The following is a 14,122-nucleotide window of genomic DNA, read 5'->3' on the forward strand; positions in this document are numbered from 1 at the left end:
CCGAGACATTAAGGGTTACAATATGTTCACTATATTCTGTTTAACAAGACAAAGAAGAGCTCGCTCTCGCTCCCTCACTCTCTCTCTCTCTCTCTTTCTCTCTCTCTCTCTCTCTCTCTCTCTCTCTCTCTCTCTCCTTCTCCATCTCCCTCCCTTTCTTTTTCTCTGTCCTTCTCTCAAAGTATTTGTATACAACATGAATATATACAATTTATATATATATATGCATATTTCACACACAAATAAAGGTATATATATATATGTGTGTGTATTAGAAATACTTCTATCCAGAATATCTCCCCCTCCTTACACCCCCCCAAAAAAAAAGGTTTGATGCTTAAAGGGGCAAGCTTCAGTTATCTGGAAAATTCACTCATGTATACCAGGTCATTCTTCAATGATGCTATTTTACATGAAAATCAGCATTCTTTACTACTTACTGCAGTTTAAAGCCATCACTCTACGACTGAAAATGGATTTTGTAATAATAATGAGAAAATACATGGCTTTATAGGTAAAATGTTGGCCTTTGAGTCAGAAAGACCTGGGTTCAAATCTCACTTCAAATACTACCAACTGTGTGACCTTGCCCCTAATCAAACCACCTCACTTTTCAATAGCCTTTCTTTTCTTATCTATAAAACAGAAACAATGATAGTACCTACCTCACAAGGCTGTCCTAGGATCAAATGAGATAAAACACGTGAAGCAGTTTGCAGACCTTTCAGTGTTGTAGGGATGTAATAATACTAATTACAGGGATTGTAACAGTACTCTGAATCTGTACAGGCATATTCACTTGGGGAACATTTTGCCATCTCATCTCAATTTTTTCTTCATAATATTCAAAGGAGTCAGATAGAAAATGGGTATTGACAAACAAGGAAAGCAAGTATTATTAGGGACTGAAGGATCATCTATCTAATCCAGGATTCAGTTGCTGGATTTATGCAACCTGGGGTGTATAAACTTGGTTTAAAAAATATTTAGATAATTATTTCAATGTAGTTGGTTTCCTTTGTAACCCATGGATTTTACTTTTTTCTTTTAACAATACTATTCTGAGAAAGGGTCCACTTCACTAGACTTCCAACAAGTTCTATGACAACCCCCACTGGTCCCCTTCCAAAATAAAAGCAACTAAAAATACCCCATTATCTAATCCATACAAGGAAACTACAGCCCAGAGAATTACCAAATTAGTTAGGGGAGGGACTGAGATTGTAACTGAAGTCTCTGGACCGTCTGTCACCATCATCCTGCCCAGGGTAGGGGCTGAGTCATTCTGGGCGCAGGCCCACAGAAGGACTTATCACTTCCTTTATTCTGGATACAACACCTAACATCATCTTAACCTCTTTGGCTGCCATGTCACACTTTGATGCATGCTGAGCTAGCATGTCGCTCAAATTTTGAACTTTAAAAAAAAAAAGAACCATTATCTAGTCATATCTCTCCTCGTAAATTTCCTATACACGGCTTTTTTTTAACCCAAGTATAGGATTTGGCACAGATGGGAGGATCTCTAGGTGACCACAGAGGTCACCTAGTACAACATATTGTCTGAACAGGCATCTACTCTCTGGTATCCCTGACAAGGGGTCACCCACACTCTTGAAAAACTCCAATGACAGGGAATTCACTCCCTTCCAAAACAGCTCCTTTCACTTTTGGCCAGTACTGTTAGTAAGTTTTCTTTTACATTAAACTGAAATCTAGTCCTCTGCATCTTCCACCCATTGCTTCTAGACCTCTTGGGGTCAAAGAGAACACAACTTGAATACATATCTATCATGTCCTCTCTGTCAAGCTGAGAATTTTCTGATCCATTAATGGTCCATAGATAATAGGAGTTCAAGGTTCTTCACTAGTCTGAGAGCCCTACATCTTGTCTATGTGCTTCCTAAAATGTTGCACCCAGAAATGAATAGAACATTGCAGAAGTAGCTTGGCCAGGCCAAAGTACAGTGAGACTGTAAGTTCCCTTATTCTAGCTATGATTGATCTTTTTTATGCAGACCGAGATTGAGTTAGATGTTTGGGGTTTTTTGGGCTGCTGTGTCTCTGCTTACTATTACTTATATCTCCATTAAATATCATCATCTAACATTTAGCCCATCATTCTAGCCTTACGTCTGTGCTCATCCAGAACCTTCTTAAATTCATTAGCTGTTCATTGTTCTCGACCCATCTTACTTCTCCCTTTCCATCCTTCCTTCCCTTTTCTCTTCCATGCTCCCTCCCTCCTTCCATCCCTGCTGCTTTCTTCCCTCTCTCTATCCTCCTTTGTTTCCCTTTCTTCCCTCTTTTTCCCCTCAACAAAAATTTGTCAAATGCCTCCTGGTTGTGGGGAGGGGGGCGGTACAGTCCAAAGCACTGGGGGCATAAAAATGACAGGCAACAGAGTCCCTGCCATGAAGTAGTTTACAGTTTAGTAGGTGAAATAAAGATGTCCACTAATAACTTTAACACAAAAATACATCATAGAATATACAATTAATGTTATAAGAGATATGCAAGGGGGCAGCTAGGAGGCGCAGTGGATAGAGCACCAGCCTTGGAGTCAGAAGGACCTGAGTTCAAATCTGGCCTCAGACACTTGACACTTACTGGCTGTGTGACCCTGGACAAGTCATTTAACCCTCATTGCCCCACAAAACCAAAACAAAACAAAGAGATATGCAAGATGCTATGAGAGGTCAGAAGGAGTGATTACTTCTGATACAGAGGTCACAAAGAGCCTAAACTTCATGGAGGAGATGATGATGCTTGAATTGGCCCATGAAAGACTGATGGGATTTCAATGTGCAGAAAATGGGGAGTGATGGAAGAGTATTGGGGCTATTTAAAAAGTAACAAAAATGCACAGAGGTGGGAAGGATGTGCCACTCCTCTACTAAGGAGTCTACAATGGTACCTTATTGTTGTTAGATCAAGCCCAAACCCCTTAGCCTCACATGAAAAATCATCCATTATCTGGTCTACCTTAGGCTTTCAAAACTTACCTGTTGCTCCTCTCCAACAGGACTCCTTTAGTTTTCATCAGTTTATAAAGAATTAACAAGTCCCTATGTTAATTCCTGGTTTTATTCATTGCTTTACCCCTTGCCCATCCTCTTTGCCAATCCATCATATTCCTATCTCTCATGACCTAATTCAAACCTCCTCCTTTATGAAATCTTCCTCTGGTCACACTGATTTGCCTTCTGTAACATTTAGACCCAAGTGTTTATCTCTCAGCTGAATTTATTAGAATGGAGGAGGAAGAGAAGTTGGAACACAAATTTTTAAAAAATTGATGTTAAAATTTGTTTTTAAATATATTTTGGAAAATAAAATTCTATTCAGAGGTGAAAAAAATTTTTTTTCTTTTCTTTTCTTTTTTTTTTTTTTTGGTGAGGCAATTGGGGTTAAGTGACTTGCCCAGGGTCACACAGCTAGTAAGTGTTAAGTGTCTGAGGCCGGATTTGAACTCGGGTACTCCCGAATCCAGGGCCGGTGCTTTATCCACTGTGCCATCTAGCTGCCCCAAAAAAAATAAAAGAAAAAGAAATTAACAATTTAATTAACTACCAAGGTGTGATGGGGGCACCTTCTTTGTGAAGACTCTGAAACATTCTAAAGATTGCTGATTCTAAAAGGGAAATGTGGGAACCTCAGACAGTTCTTGGGCTGGTCCAAAGTGCAAGTTCACCTAGAATGTATGTGTTTCTAAGGATATTTATCACTCAGATTTGAATCTATATTAAGTATTCCAGTGATCATATTAATCATGCAGTCATGTTAACACATAAAAAGATGTATGATGCAGTAGAAAGAGTAAGGGACCTGGGTTCGAATCTCAAACCTGCCACTTAACTTGGGGCAAATCACTTAATCTTTTTGGGCCTCAGGTTTCTTATTTTAAAAAGAAGGGAGTTAGGCTAGATGAGCTCTAAGGTTGTTTCCAGTCTAAATCTATGGTCACTAGAGATTGGACCTGTGGTTTCACTGGTGCAAGAAACTCTCAAATGAGAAAATTCACTCTACTGAGGCCAGATGTCACCTTCTCTGCAACTTATTATCTACATTTTATAGATGAGGAAACTGAGGCTAAGGGCATTTAAGTGACCTGCCCAGGGTCATATAGCTAGCATCAGGTTTTCCTGACTCCAAATCTTATGCTCTTTCAACTATACCCCCTAGCTTCCTATTAGAGGCTCCTTACGACTTATATTCTTCTTAATGGTTGTGTGACCTTGGGCCATCCACTTACATTATCTGGGCATCTGTTTTCTTCTGTATAATTTGAGGCATTTTGACTAGATGATCTCTAAGGTACCTGCCCTCTCTATATCTTAAGTTCCTATGTCAAAGTCCTGGGCACAGAAAATGGAGGTGAGGATGTCTTTGGAAAGTCTGCATCAGGGTACTGAATGCCTGGGCAAGAAAGGGATGACAAGAGAAAATGGGCAAGTGACACATACATTTTGCTCTCCTCATGTTTTTTACCTAGGGCTAGCTGGCTGCACCAGGCACCATGGTGGGGGTGGCACAAGAAGGATAATGTATGATCCCCTTTTTCAAGGAGCTTCCTAAGCTTGAGATGGACAAGCTGGTGGGGACTGGAAAGAGAGCAGGAATCAATCCTGTTGGGGATACCTGGAACAATATGTTCAGGTACATCCAAGAAGTCAGCCACAGAACAGCTATTGAAACCTTGGGCTCTGGGGTCCTGCTCTTATGGCCAGGACACAGCCCCATTTCCAGCTGAGCTGTCTGTATGCTGATGAACTTTACACAGGTAACTGACCATTTGCTATTTCCTAAGCTGTTAAAAATGAGCAGGGGGGCTGAGGAGGGTCATGACTTAATTTGAGGATCCTCTTAGGAGCTTGAATGAAGGCAGTATTCCTATAGTACAAGCATGAGGGCAGCCTGGAAGGAGAAAAGGGGAAAAAAGCCAGAATCTCAAAAAAGAAGGAAGGAAGGAAGGAAGGAAGGAAGGAAGGAAGGAAGGAAGGAAGGAAGGAAGGAAGGAAGGAAGGAAGGAAGGAAGGAAGGAAAGAAGGAAAGAAGGAAAGAAGGAAAGAAGGAAAGAAGGAAAGAAGGAAAGAAGGAAAGAAGGAAAGAAGGAAAGAAGGAAAGAAGGAAAGAAAGAAGGAAAGAAGGAAAGAAGGAAAGAAGGAAAGAAAGAAGGAAAGAAGGAAAGAAGGAAAGAAGGAAAGAAGGAAAGAAGGAAAGAAGGAAAGAAGGAAAGAAGGAAAGAAGGAAAGAAGGAAAGAAAGAAAGAAAGAAAGAAAGAAAGAAAGAAAGAAAGAAAGAAAGAAAGAAAGAAAGAAAGAAGGTGGGGGTCTGGTCTCTCTCTGTAGTTTTCCAAACACAGTTTTTTAAAAAAAATTCTCATAGTCATTAAAATGTATAAAAATGATTATTTCTAAAACAGTATTACCATGAATTATCACTGCTGTCGTTGCCTAGCAACCTGAGATTTTCTCTCTCCCCCCTCCTAGCTCCCTCCCTTTCTTTCTCTCTCTCTCTCTCTCTCTCTCTCTCTCTCTCTCTCTCTCTCTCTCTCTCTCTCTCTCTCTCTCTCTCTCTCCCTTCTCCCTCCCCCCCTCTTTCCCTCCCTCCTTCCTTCTCTCTCCTCTCCTAAACTGGTGCCTTGAATTTGTATAAATGGGATTAAATTGATGTTCTTCCTGGAAATCAAGAAGAGATAATGTAGCAGTAATGTGCCTTTGAATGATTCTAAATATATGTGAATATCACACACACACACACACACACACACACACACACACACACACACACACACACCAGTTAGGGACTCTTTTCACTGCACACTCTCCTAAGTAAATCTGGTTGAGGTTTGACCAAAACCAGGATTGTGTTTCTTGTGCATTTTCTCTGACCAAGTCCTAAATCATTGCATTTTTATAAAAATGAAAACCATGTGCCTTCAAGCCTAGAGAAACAACCTTCTCCTCTTGTGAGAAAACATTTTAACATTGAAGTCAGTGCAGTACCATTGAAAGAGCAATGGACATGGAGTCACAGAACCTGAGTTTGAATCAAGGCTCTGCCACTTCCTATTGGAACGACTCATCCCAAGCAAGTCCTTTCATTTTTCTGAGCTTCAGATTCATCTGTGAAATGAGGGGTTTGGATTAGAGGGTCTCTGATGGCCCCTTTCAGTTCTGCATCTCTGATCCCACAAAGGACCACGGATTTACTTATTATCAGCATGCTTGGGGTTTGAACCTCTTTTCTCTGCCATTTCTAGACCATAGCCTCTCATGACAGGAAGGCAACCCCAGTGTCTCCCTGCTGGAGGTACAAGAAAAGAATATTTCTTTGGGAATCATGGGTATGATTTTCACACCTCAGGTACCACACATTCAAGAATCTTGAAAAATATTGAACCTGTGGATATAATTGATGCATACAACTTACTATGAAGATATATCTCATACCTATCACTGCATGGTGATGTGTGTTAATGTTTGCTAAATCTTGGAACCTCTTGTTTGGAAAGGGGGGAGTATCTAGTCCAACCTGCATCTAATCAGGAATTTTTTCTCCAACCTTTCTGACAAGTCATCACCTGGAATTCACTTGGAGATGTCCAGTGATGGAGTACCCTTTGCCTCAGTAGTCAATTCTGCTTCCGTATCACTTAATTGCTAGGGAATCTCCTCTTATTGCTAACTATGAGTCATACAGCTTATTATAGCCTCTGAAGAACTAAAAAAGGAATGATCACACTGAGGAGTCAATGAGAAAGCACAATGAGCTGGCTATGACCCATAACAAATAAAGAATCATGATATAACATGGGCACACTTTAAACACGTCATAATAATAATAGTTAGCATGTATATAGTGCTTTAAGGTTTGCGAAGCATTGTACATGTTAACTCAATTGCACTTAATACTCCCTGGAGGTAAGTACAATTACTATCCCCATTTTATGGATGGGTAAACTGAGGTAGACAGAGGTGAAGTGAACTATTTGGAGTCAGGAAGGTATTATTATTATTATTCCCATTTTATAGATAAGGAAGTTGAGGCAGACTGAGGTTACACAATTAGTATCTGAGGCTGTGTTTGAACTCAGGTCTTCCTGATTCCAGGACCAGCAATCTATCATGCCACCTAGTTTCCTCTTATAACTGTTCGACAGTTTATCTACCCCACTGGCATCCTCACATAATCAAGAGAAAGCAGGACACCCTTTAGATGAACTTGTGGGAGGACATAGGACAAGAGAGACACAGGATGGGGTGGCATGGCTGGGTTAGGATTTGTATAAAACTGCCATCAAGAGCTGAACACACTACTCCAGGTCTGGTCTAACCAGAGTGACATGTAGTGGGAACATCCCATCTCCTTTATCCTGAACATTTGCTTCTACCACAGCTTAAACTCACATTAGCATTTTGTCTGTCATGTTAACATTGTTAACTTGTTTTAACTTGAATCAAAGTAAAGATCTCAGGTCTTTTTCCCAAGAATATTATCCTCCAGTCAAATATTGTTCCATTGATTTTTTGAACCCAAGGACAGGACTTTATTTTTATGCCTATTAAATTTCATTTGATTAGATTGCAGCCCATTGAGATATTCCTAGACCCTGATTCTGCTGTCCTATGTAGCAGCTATTAAATATTACAAATTTACAAATAATTCAGCTGAATTTGAACTTCCTATGTCACCCACTGGCCTTATCATCATCGATCATGTCAGGAGACACATATGGCTGCTAAATTCTTTATACATTCTGTAGGACTTTCCTCTTCCTCTTTATTTCCTAAACCTCATATTCCACTGAACTGGAAGCCATATGTGATGTAGTTGGTCCCTGGACAGAGCCACGTGGTGTTTGCTTTCAGTCTGATATTCACTATGATAGAGAGCTTTTGAACCAGAATTTACCCCTGGCTTCAAATCCAGCCTCAGACACTCACTAGCTGTGTAACTCTCACACAAGCTACTCAACCTGTCTGCCTCACTTTCCTCATCTATAAAATAGTACCTACCTCCCAGACTTGTGAAATGCTTATCATGGTACCTGGTACTTGGTAAGCTCTATATAAATGCTAGATATAATAATAATTATTATTAATGATTAATATTACATTAACTGACGTGTCCACACTTGGAATCCTATATGACCTGGTACTAGGGAGTCTAGTAGTCCATTTGATCTACCCTACCCCTCTCAAAGTAGGGTAGAAACCTCCTCAGGAGTTGCCTAAAGTCTGCAAAACCCTTTACCCTATGCCCATCTTTATGAAAGCTGCCATCCCTTAGGACTGACTTGTGGGATTTCAGAAGGGAAGGTGAGCCTGTAATGAAGCTATGGCCAATGATAGGAAGCTGCTGTCCCTGCTGCCGCCTATATGTCTGCTTGTCGTCTGCCAAAGCTGTATCATCGACAAAGTCAGAATCATTTAGGGCACGTCCACAGTGCCTGGGGGAGTGCCTGGGATGGGGTAATGAATCCAAACTCACTTCCTAACTCACTCACATGACAAATGGTCTGGGACCATGATGAAGAGAAATGAGGAAAGGACATATCCCCTCTGCACACATTTCGGTTAATTTCCCAGAAGTAAGCCATAATAATACAGGTTCCAAGCAGAGTGTTGTCAAGTGTGACAAATCAAGCATCTGGGGGATGGGGGAAATTGGAAGGGGGAGGGCAGTGGTATTCTGGATATTTTTTTTTAATAAACAGGAACATTTTTTTTTTAATTGCAAGAAAAGGGACTGTTTTCTCTAAGAGATATCCAAGTAAGGAGAATAAGGTTTGGCACTAGGCAGGGCATTTTAGCATGCTCATACAAAGCTGAATAATGTAGCTTTAGAGTTCTGGCTGAATTTAGAAAAGAAACCCAGGCCATCCTGCTGTGTTAAATCCCTCCTGCTGTGCTGGGGAAAGGAAGCTCATATTTTATAAAGCTTGATGAGAAAGGGGAAGTGGATTGGCTCAGTGGGATCAGGAGGATGCCAAAGTCTCCAAAGCTGTTGAGATAGGATCCCAGTTTTGCTCCTGGTGTTAAGTGGAAGGGTAACTCTGGGCAAATCCGTGCCTCAGCTTTCTTATCATAAAAGAAAGCACAAGCCACTCTGTGGGTCCCACACTTCAATGCCCCTGAAACCAAACTGGGAATTTGGTCCCTTGGCAGTTGCTTATCTGGGGTGGAGGTGGGGGGACGTCATGCAAGATGCCTTGGGGGAACCTCAGGCTCCAGGATGGGCTTTAAGGATTGAGAAACAATGGAAATCTCTCCACTTCTACTGGGTCTGGACACGTTGGCAAACAAGCACTTTAGGATAGAAGGCATTGGCTGGGATGCAAGGCCATTGGGCATTATGTGTACCTGGCAGGGGGTATTCCCCCTCTAGCTAGACCACCATGTGGTGTGTTGGGCAGTGGTCTGGCAGCAGATGGAATTCCTGGATACCCACGGCTGTGCTGGGCAGGGGTCGAAATAGTGAGGGATGGTCTCTAGATCTTAGGTGGTATAAAGACAAACATTGTATGTCTATGTCTACATAAAGAATAGGACTAGTTCAAGAATGTTGGAACTGAAGGAAATCTTTTTGTGGAATGGGTAAAAGGCCACACTGTTTCATACTCCTTCAAGTTCTCCCGGAGTGCAGGGCTCTTCACAGCCTGTGGTGGCTCACAATAACATCTGATTTTATTGATGAACCTTAACTTTAAAAAAAATACTTTTATGTTTTATTGATACTCACAGGCTCGTAGATTTAATGCCAGAGGGGACTTTAAAGATCATTGAGTCCAGTTTTTATATTTAACAGATAAGAAAACTGAGATCTGGTCAGGTTAGATAACTTGCACAGTGATTATTTTATTGGTGATCCCTAAGTATTAACTAGTATTTACATATAGTGCTTTAAAGTTTGCAAAAAAAGCACAAATATTAATTCATTTCATAATCACAACATGGGAAGTAGGTACTATTATTATCCTCATTTTATAGATGAGGAACATGAGGCAGACAGAAGTTAAGTGACTCATCTAGGGTCACACAATATTTATCTGTGGCTGAATTTGGACCCAAGTCTTGATGTCTCCAGAGCTAGTGCTCTACCTGCTGAACCACCCACTAATTTATTTTTTTTCTTCTGTGGGACAATGAGGGTTAAGTGACTTTCCCAGGGTCACACAGCTAGTAAGTGTCAAGTATCTGAGGCCAGATTTGAACTCAGGTCCTCCTGAATCCAGGGCCAGTGCTCTATCCACTGCGCCACCTAGCCGCCCCCTCACTCCACTAATTTTTTAAAAATATTTCACTTTTTACATTTATAATCATAGATTTAGAGCTGGAACACTTAACCCTTTCATCTCTAGAACTTCTGCTCTGAAGGCCATTTGTTTTGATTAGTGAATGTTTCACATCAATCAATAGACATTTATTAAGTGCCTACTATGTGCTAGGCAGCTAGGTGGGGCAGTGGATAGAGTGCCAGGCCTGGAGTCAGGAGGACCTGAATTCAAATCTGGCTTCAGACACTTACTAGCTATGTGACCCTGGGCAAGTCACTTAATTCAGTTTACCTCACTTTCCCCATTTGTAAAATTAGCTGGAGAAGAAAATGGCAAACTATTCCAGTATCTTTGCCAAGAAAACCCCAAATAGGGTCACACATAGTCAGAAATGACTAAACAACAACAAAAACATTACATTGGCTACTGGTTCCAGACCCTGACTCTGGAAAATAATGTACTGGGTTCCAGGTCCTGATCCTGACTGGATAATTAAGCTGAGACTCCCCTCTGTGTTTTTGCACCCCCACCCTCCCTCCTGACCCTCTTGGGCTCATGCAGTCAAGCTCTGTTCTCAAAATGTATGTATGATGTACGAAGCTTACCCAAACAGGCTTCCACAGGAGAGAATCACTTACTTGTAAGGGATGTGTTTACTGCCGTTGACTAGAGCAAGGATGACATTTCCCAGGGCTGATAGCGACAGGCACAGACCCGAACCACCCTCTCGATTTTTGCTGAGAGCTTTGACACAGCTACCTAGGTCAATCAGATGCAAGCGGCTTCGACCTCCAGACACTGCCACAAGGAGGGACAGAGAGGGGGGAAAAACAGGAGGGGACAGTGGTTAGATTTGGGCTGATGTTGAATGGTTCTCAATAGAGCTTCTTGGAAAAATTCCCTATGAACACATACATGTGAACGTCTAGGCACAAGACCCTTCTTATCACAACATACTAAGAAATACCACTGAAGTCGTATCTGGAAGTCATCAACAGTGGGGGGCCTGTTTACTTCTGTTCACTATACATCATTCCATCTCGTTTCTCATTGCTAGTCTCCTTAAAAATTGTTCCTGCTAGCACAATGCTTGGCACCTACAGGCTGAGCTCAGTAGGAGCCCAGGGAAAGTAAACTCATAATATGGGAAAACACAGTGGTACCTCGCTGCTGTTTGGATTAAGAAAGTCCTGGAAGATTTTGATCACAATTCTCAATATGGTTAATTCTCAATTACCCATTTGTTTATTGTTCATCTGAAGAGATCCTGAGTCTTCTCAACTCTCAGTTGATAATCTGCCCAGCCATTATCCAATAAACATTTATTAAATGCCTACCATGTTCCAGGCACTGTGCTAAGTACCAGGGATACAATTAATAAAAAGAAAGACAGTTCCTGCCCTCAAGAAGCTTACAATATAATGCCAACAGTGGTAAAGTACTAGTCAACGGGTTTAGGCATGGGCTGGGGGGAGAATGAGAGAGAGGTAAAGGATGGTCAGAATATGTCCAAGTATGACTGTTAGATGCCAAGGGCTGATTGTTACTTGATAGGTGTTTGTTGGAATTAGAATTGGGAAGATCTGAGCTCATATTATGCCTTGGATATGTAATATCTGTGTAACTATGGGCAAGTCACTTCATCTCTCTCAGCCTCAGTTTCCACATATATGAAATGGGACTAATAATAGTACCTACATCAAGGAACTGTTCTGAGACTCAAATGAGATAATACATGGAAAGTTCATTGCAAACTTTTAACTGTTATATAAATGTGAGCTATCATTATTATGAAGACAATGAGTTACTCAACTTAGAAAGAGAAAAAAACTGCCACCTAATTACACAGTTACTACTGCTGTCGATGCTGCTGCTACTATTGTGACTTCATCTCTCCTCTGTTATTGTTGGATTTGGCAAAAGAAGTGGCTTTAAGACCTAATTAATTTCTGCCATCTGGGAAGGCACTTCCTGGACCTAGAGCTAGAAGGGACCTCAGAGACCATCTAATCCAACCCAATTTTGCAGGTGAAGAAACTGAAGCCCAGGGAGGTTAAATGACTTGCCCAGGATCACATGGGTAAGCAGAAGCAAAATTTGATTGCAGGTTTTCTGACTCTATACCCAGTGCTCTCTCTACCACACCACACAGCTTCCTGTGATAGAGAAGTAATCTGATAGCCTGAATAGGTTGTGAGATGAAGATGTTTTCAAGTGACTTTCTTAGGGCTAATTGCTTCTACTCCACCCTAGGTCCCATTATCTGCTCCTGGGTTAGAAAGGCAGTTTGAGCCCTATGGCTAATAAGATTTCATGCTTAATAAAAGTATATTTTACCCCTGTTTTACTAACTAGGCCAATCCCTGAAAAGTCAGGACATGCTATCTTACTTCCTTCCCCACATTTCTCTGTCTTGCAAGGTTTGCTAGGGCAAATAAAGAAATAATTACTTTTAAGACAATGAATTACTCAGTTTAGAGAGATAGAGAGAAAACCTGTAACCTAATTACATAGATGGGATATTGGTAGGCTTCACAGATTGAAGGGGAGAGACAGGGCCTGGCGTGTCCTTGTTGACCCTAAGAGTTCAGTTGATTTAAATGAATCAAAGAATCTTTAATACATCCTGATAATGATGCTTGTAACAAATGAGCTCATTTACACCATGCTATAAGAATGCTATAAAGTATTCATAATTATGCACAAGTGACTCAGGATGAGTGAGTATACATTTAGACAACAGCAAATGAGTTTAGGGCTATAGCAGAGGCTCCCTACATCACCAAAGCAAACTGGAATTGGAACCTTCACTGAATTTGGAATTTCATGTTTTGTTTAATCTAGAGTAGCAGGGACTCATTAAACAGGTTCAGATCATTTGCCCATTAGCAAAAAACCATATCACACCAGCAGATGGGAGAGAAATATTTTTAAAGGAATGAAACTGTAAGTGCAGTTAATTGAGGGTGGGTGGGATGATGGGGAGATATCTAAAAGCCTTGTTCTCTGTCTCTAGAATTCTGTCAGTCTTGGGCTATAGGTTCAAGCTTCATCTGAACCTGGTTTACCTTGCTCAGAGATCTCCTTGGGTTGTAGCATTTATATCCCAGAGTTCTCTAAATCTAGATTTAGACTAAACAGAATTACCCCACAATAAGCCTTGGTCTTCACCAGAAAGTAATAGACTAATTTCACTCACGTTGTGAGGCATGCTGTCAGATACAGTGAGTGGCTCCTTCCTATTCAAAGGAAGACCAGTTATAGCTACCAGAATTTTCTGGCACATTCTCCCTCTAGCATTCTGTCTCAACCAATCAGCATCGCCAATTTCATCACTTCCATGCAAAGCACCTGAATGGAGTTAAGATGCCATCACTCACACCTTAATTGCTCATGTGAAAGTTAGCTTGGTTGGAAAGGATTTTCAATGTCTTTTCTTAAGGGTAGGCATCCATTTTTGCCACCTGTCATGATAATGTATCAGAACACAAGATTTCATCTCCATCCTCTTACCTCCCAAAGAACACATGTTCCTTTTTATTCATTTTAAACTTAAATATAAAATGAGAAAAGAAAAAAGGAGCATTTCCATGCACATAGCAGAACATAAGAAAGGATTCAAAATAAAACAATGAATTTCCATTTCAAGAAAACCCACATAATAAATACTACACATTGTTTTCAAAGCTGCCCATCTATACTGTGCTTCCTTCTAGGTTTTCTTTTGTTCTGTTCTGTGTACTTTTTACTTTATTTTTTCTCCCTCCCTCCCCACCCCCCCATCCTAGAGAAGGCTATAATTAAACTTATACACACACACACACACACACACACATATAT

At 40.8% G+C, this 14,122-nt stretch overlaps 1 protein-coding gene across 1 annotated transcript in view; it reads right to left on the minus strand.

Moving 5' to 3' along the window:
• KIF26B (kinesin family member 26B) overlaps positions 1–14,122 on the minus strand; it is a 639,143-nt gene that overhangs the window by 71,529 nt on the left and 553,492 nt on the right. The window contains exon 10 of the mRNA XM_043962875.1: positions 10,921–11,080. Coding sequence (XP_043818810.1) covers positions 10,921–11,080 — 160 coding nt within the window. The remainder of the gene's footprint in view (positions 1–10,920; positions 11,081–14,122) is intronic.

The sequence above is a fragment of the Dromiciops gliroides genome, chromosome 4 (genome assembly GCF_019393635.1).
Source record: "Dromiciops gliroides isolate mDroGli1 chromosome 4, mDroGli1.pri, whole genome shotgun sequence".
Taxonomy (NCBI): domain Eukaryota; kingdom Metazoa; phylum Chordata; class Mammalia; order Microbiotheria; family Microbiotheriidae; genus Dromiciops; species Dromiciops gliroides.